This window comes from Euphorbia lathyris, chromosome 5 (genome assembly GCF_963576675.1).
Source record: "Euphorbia lathyris chromosome 5, ddEupLath1.1, whole genome shotgun sequence".
Lineage (NCBI taxonomy): Eukaryota > Viridiplantae > Streptophyta > Magnoliopsida > Malpighiales > Euphorbiaceae > Euphorbia > Euphorbia lathyris.
Genome location: NC_088914.1, coordinates 82,120,893 through 82,127,494, shown reverse-complemented (window position 1 = coordinate 82,127,494; position 6,602 = coordinate 82,120,893). Strand labels below are relative to the sequence as shown.

Here is a 6,602-nt window from a genome sequence, read left to right as displayed (position 1 = left end):
CTGGATGTTTTACCCTAAGGAGGGGATCCAAATGCTAATAACTTTCTTAAAATAGTTGTTACGACATTTTTGTCATGTTTACTTTACCATGAAGTATTCAAGTTTATTTTTAAATACTTTTTCCCCGTTAGTCCTTTTTGCTCTTTTCCTATTTTATTATTTAGGATTTCGGACGAACCTTATAAATATGTCTGTTTGAGCTTTGTAAGAATCCAGGGGCGGATTTAGGGGGGTCAAAGGGGCATTTGCCCCCCTTCATCCCTTTAAAAAAAAAATTAGTCCAAAAAGAATGGTTAAGGTGCAAAAATACCCCTAACGTTTTGGGTCATGAGCAATTTTACCCCTAACGTCTAAAATGGTGCAATTTTATCCCTAATGTTGGAAGCCAAGAGTAGTTTTACCTCTAACGTTGATAAATTGGGTCAATTTGAGAAATAATTCATCAAACTGTCTTCTCGGTCATGAATCTTGTCATCTACACTTCACACATGCGTTATTTTTATCAGTAACAAATCACAAACATATGTTGGGATGTGAAAAAAATAAGAAAAAAATATTAAAAATATACTGTCTTTTATACGAATTAGACAAAAAAAATTAAAAAATTCACCGAATTTATAAATATTAATCTCCAATTTTATTATTAAATTACAAAAAAAAACATTATATCTTTTTTTTTAGAACAAATTGATATGCAATTGGTGCAAAATAAAGAAAACAAATGACTGTATGTTATAATAGTGTCTGAAATTGATCCAATTTATCAACGTTAGGGGTAAAATTGCTCTTGGCTACAAACATTAGGGGTAAAATTGCACCATTTTAGACGTTAGGGGTAAAATTGCTCCTGACCCAAAATGTTAGGGGTATTTTTGCTCTTGGCTACAAACATTAGTCTAAATTTTTTTTACAGTTTTACCCCCTCCCTCAAATCCTGGATCCGCCACCGTAAGAATCAATACTATTATCAACCAAATATTGTTCCTTGAAGGTTCAATATTTGTTTTGAACAATAGTTTTTTTGTTGTATCTTTAGGAATTTTCCTTCCAGTTAAGGTTGACAATCTTTACTACTTTTAAGTTAAAATCTAATCTTTATTAATTTTCGGTTAAAACCTCAAAATATCTATTTCTCAACTTACTTTTTTTATTTTTATTTTTATTTTTTTAGGAAAATGCTTATATCTTCAATTGATGAAAAAAAAAGTGTAAGGAATAAAACCACACATAAATACAGATAAAAACCAATACAAGATCCAAATAGACGAAAACGACTACAACGAGCAAAAAAAATCATAAAATGTATAAAAAACACAAAAGAACAATAAAACATATACTTCTCGTACATCCAAATCCGTAGAAAATCAGCAGCAATCCAATCTTCTCCATTTAGACCATTCCGGATATCCGGATCTAAGTCATTTCTTTTGTTGCAAATACGTAGATATGTTGATCAACGGGTAAGATAAACCGTTCCGCTCTTGTTAAATCCGAAAATGGTATAAATGAAATAATGATAGAGAACAGATACAATTCAGACGGATAAAGAGATCTGATAAAATATATGAACACCGACAAAAAAAAATACAGAAAACCTAATCCAATAGGAGGAAGATCCGTAAAAGAGGAAACTTTGTGTATTCGATATGTTATGAGATTGTGACAGAAGAGGAAAGAAACCACTTTTTTTTTTATCCTTAATCTTAATCTTTATGATATCTATGAATGATTCGATCCTAGACTACTGGACGAGGATTATGATTCCATAATTTAGACTGAGTCTAAGGAATCAAACACCCAAAAACAAAAGATGAGAAAGAACAACTACTTAATTACTGAATTATACAATCCTCAACTACATTCACACTATTTTGCTGTTGAAATTTCTCAAACATTTCACACTATTTATAGCCCTTTTTTTAATTGTATAATTAGCCAACAAATCTCAGTTTAATTAATTTTTGGGTTAATTTCAAATAAAACCCTGTGGTTTCACATTTTTTTTTTGCAGATCGGTATCTGTGGTTGACAAAATTTTCATTTTTGCAAATTTGGCCGATAACGACCTCAAAGTGCAAATTTTCAAGATCCAACTGATATTTTAAGCACGTTTAATTCTTCAACTTTTTAGGTTTGAGGTCATTTAGGTGTTGTTTTTTTTATGAGAGAAAGTTAATGATTAGAGAGAGAAAACTCAAAAAATGATGATTTTGAAAAATATAAATTGTGGTTACAAAGTAAAAATGGTATTAAACAACTTTAATTCTTGGTAATTTTAATTTTGAGGTCGTTATCAACCAAATTTAGAAAAATGAAAATTTTACCAATCACAGATACCAATCTAAAAAAAAAGTAAAATCACATTGTTTTATTTGAAATTCTTAATTTTTTAATGGCTTAATATAACATTTGCCTCCTGAACTTGTTCAAAAGGTTTGATTGACCCCTGAACTTTCAAAGTGTTCCGATGACCCCCTCAATTTGCATAAAATGTTCAATTAGCCCCTTAAACTTGCGTAAAATATGTAATCAATTGATCACTCGGTTGCAAAAAAAAAATTAAGTTAATGTGGAAAATTTATTGCACGCGTCTTAAAAAAAAGTAAAACGGCCAAGATCGGGGTATGCGGTTCTAATATTAGAGAAGACAAGTTTTATAGTTGAGCAAGTAATAACTTCTTTCAATCTATTCTTGAATTATGTAATAACATTCTAAGACGCGTGGAATACATGTTCCGCATTTAACTTATTTTTTTTGCAATCGAGTGATCAATTGATTACATTTTATACAAACTGAAAGAGCTATCAGGACATTTAGAAGATTAATCAAACTTTTTGTACAAGTTCAAAGAGCAAATGATATATTAAACCCCTTTTTTTAATCTTCCAAGCTTGTAAATTACTATCATCATCCACACATCAAAATCATTCCTTATTATTCTAATTAAACCTGAAAACTCAACCAGTCTGGACACGATAAACTAATTAAATAAATGACTAAAAAATATTTTTATTTTTTTTATTATTTTGATTATGGTATAAAAATATTCCCTATTATTTGGATTATGGTATAAAAAAAATAAAAGTTTTATAATTTTTAAAAATTAACGCTTACCATATAAAACATTAAAGATGTTTACTTCTTTGAGCTTGGGATATTGTTTGTACCCCAAGCCCAGACCGAACCCAAATCCGTCTAAATTTTTAGTGGGCTGGGCTGGATTTGGATAAGGAATTTATAGATCTAAGCCCGTTAGCCCCAGTCCGAATCCAGCTCATCCTGACCCATGACCATGTCTAAATACAACTAATATCAATTGTACTTTTTATAGCGTTAAAGATAAAACTACTCCATTGAATAGTAAAGTTATAAAAAAAATTCCACCTTATCTCTTATTATTTGACATTTTTTTCCAATTGCAAAACCTATGATTGAATTCCACATCAAAGAAACTAAATGGATAGTGATTATGATAATAATCTCCTAAAATCATAATAATTACAACCTAATAAAGCCATTGAAAGAGTCCACAAGACAAGAAGGAGTTTCCTCTCAAAGTATAAGATGAAACATTAAGGGAAATAAGGGACACTATTCCCTCCCACATTCATTCTTTTAGTACATAACACTTATCTATTCCTCAATTTAAGCAAACTTATGTCATTAAACTTGAAGATAAGGTCCATAAATGTTTTTTCCCCAAATTAGTATACTCTTATCCCATTTTATCTTCTTTCCCTACTATTTTGTACTTACTTTTCTCACTTTCAATCCCTTTTGTCCACATGAAGTGTTTCTATGAATTTTATATATGTCATCCATTTCTTGCTTTCTTACAACATTTGACTACATTTAACCATCATCTTATCTATAACCTATTCTTTTTTCAATTAATTACCTCTCATAAATCTTTTATAAATAAGTAAATGGCGGCCCGGTGCACTACGTGTCCCTGCTTAAGCGAGGGTCCCACCACAAGGATGTACTGGGAGCAAGCCTTCTCTTGCCAATTTTTTTTGGCAAGAGACCGCTCCTAAGACTCGAACCCGTGACCTCTCAGTCACACGACAACAACGTTTATCGTTGCGTCAAGGCTCGCCCTCAAATCTTTATAAATAAGTAATTTAAATTAATTATTTATGGATTTTTTACAATTGTTTTCTTAAGAAAAAATAATTTCTTTTTTATATATATATTAAAGGGGAGAAAAATAAATAAATAAAAGAGATTTAGAATGTGAACATATATTTTTTAAATGTTTTTATTTTTCATGTCAAGAGAATATGTACTTTATGTTATCTTTAAATGAAACATGATAGGTGCTTCCTATCAACAAAAAAATCCAAAATTATTATTTAAGACATCTTTTTTTGTTAATTATTAATTTTATATCATTTTGACAAATATGGGTTTGTGATTAAGACATAATCTGCAATTACGTGAGAATATTAATTTAATTATCCACTAACTATGACTTAAAGGCAAAATTAAGATTATTATATTTTAAATTTTTTGAACACCCCCATAATAATATACTAATAATTAATTAACCACTAGATGGATAGAGAAATTTTACACATGATCATCATCATAATTTCTTACTTAATTACTATATCTACATACTAAAACTAATTTAATTAATTAACTAAAGCTAGTTTAATTAATTAATAATTACATATACATCCATTCCATTCCTTGAATGTAATTATTATTCTCTGGTATGTAAAAAATATCCCCATATCCTCCTTCCATCCCAAATAAAAATGGTGAATCCATAGCTTCCATTGATATTGTTGAACTTATTGGACTGTTACTTGAATTTCCATCCACTTTTTCTCTTAATCTTTCAATGTCTTTTCTTGATTCACTTAGTTGCTCCTTCAGCTTCATTACCTAATTAAAATAACATCATAAAGAATTATTAAATACTTAAGAAAAGCAATTGTCTCAGTAATAGTAAGTAGAGTATAAATGGAAGTGTAAATGGAAGTGCACATGTTAATTTTCATGGTGTTTCCCTATGATGGGCCTTCCAAGGCCCATTAAAACTCATACTGGATGTAACGGACGGATCAAATAAAAGAAAGATGCATATCATTTCATTGGAAAATAATTGACGTACCTCGGATTCGAGGCGGCATTTTTCAACAATGGTTGTTTCGTGAGCAGTTTTTAATTTGGAGTATTCTTCTTCAAGTTTCTTGTTCTTCCAGCGAGCTCTTCTGTTCTGAAACCAGACAGCAACTTGACGAGGATCAAGACCGAGTTCGGAAGCTAACTTGTCTTTCCTTTCTGATTCAAGCTTATGTTCATTTCCGAAGTTCATTTCAAGAAGATTGACTTGTTCATCACTGAGTTTCCTCTTCTTGAATCCGGTGACTCCGCTCTGATCTCCTCCTTTGTTCTTCTTCCTTCTTCGTCGGGGTTTCGTGGATTCGCCTGCAATCACATCCTCAACTACTATTACAATTGAAATAGGAGAACATTAAAAAAAAAAAAAGAATTGAAATTAAAATGAAGTGAACCTTGTTGTTGAGGAAGGATGGAAGAGTATGTAGTTGGAGGGTACAATTGAGAGATGAGAAGCATGTGATCATCAAGAGGTTGATTCATGTTTGATTTTGTTAATGTTTATGTTTGTGTTTATGGAAGTGTGTGTTGAATGAAGAAGAAGAAGTGTTTAATGTTTATAAAAGGAGTGGACAAGTAAGAGGAAACATTTGTGGGGTTGTTTTTATAAGGGATTTTGAGTAGGACTCAAGGGGGGTAGTTTGTCTCTATGGACTTTTTCCTTCTATCAATGTTTGACAACAAGGCCCCTTTCTTTCTTTTTCTTTTTTCCTTTTTTTTTTTTTTAATTATATGTATTTTCTTTGAGATAATTATGTTCGGGACTAGGGTCCTTTTGGTTTACCTACTGTTTGTTTGTTGTTGGAAAAACTGTTTTTCTAAAAAGTAGTGATTCGCTGTTTTCATAAAAAAAAAACTACTTTCAGCTATAAAAGGCAAACATGATGTGTCTAACCAAATACCTAAATCTCTTTTTTTAGAGTGAAAACGTAAACAAAAGGAGGGAGTAACCAAACACCCTCTAAATCATGTTTAAGATTTTTCATCAATCCTTACGGATATATTTAATGAAAATTTAAAACGGGACCTTTTCTCACAAACCCAGTCTGCATTGTCAGCCGAGCTACAAAAGGCACATACATATCTAAGCAAGGTCAAGCTAAGGCTGGAGCACCCACTGCCCGCCGAAAAACTCTATAGACATATTCATATGAATCTTTAATATTTCGAGGTAAAAGCATCCAAAAGAAACTCAATTGAGCAATCAGGGTATTGAAACACTCTTTATCTGTGAATTCTGAGTCAAGGGTATTTTTAATATATTGTTTTATTTATGGGATTCCAATAACAGTAACGGAAATAGGAATGAGAATTAAATCCAGATAACGATATCACAAGAGTTGCTTCTTTATTACTAAGTTATAGTTATCCAAAGGCTTATCCAAATTAAATTCATGTTGGTAGGAGGGAAGAAATAATCCACAATTTAAGTTAAACATATATAGAGAAATACAAAGAGAAACAATACACT

At 30.8% G+C, this 6,602-nt stretch overlaps 1 protein-coding gene across 1 annotated transcript; it reads right to left on the bottom strand.

The window, feature by feature from the left end:
- Nucleotides 1-4,526: 4,526 nt before the first annotated feature.
- Nucleotides 4,527-5,715, bottom strand: LOC136230348 (homeobox-leucine zipper protein ATHB-40). The gene is made up of 3 exons (XM_066019401.1): nucleotides 5,527-5,715; nucleotides 5,124-5,440; nucleotides 4,527-4,894 (listed from the first exon to the last, which is right to left on the bottom strand). Exons 1-3 carry the CDS (start codon nucleotides 5,612-5,614, stop codon nucleotides 4,673-4,675), a joined length of 627 nt encoding a protein of 208 aa, XP_065875473.1. The 5' UTR covers nucleotides 5,615-5,715; the 3' UTR covers nucleotides 4,527-4,672.
- Between the last annotated feature and the right edge of the window lie 887 nt (nucleotides 5,716-6,602).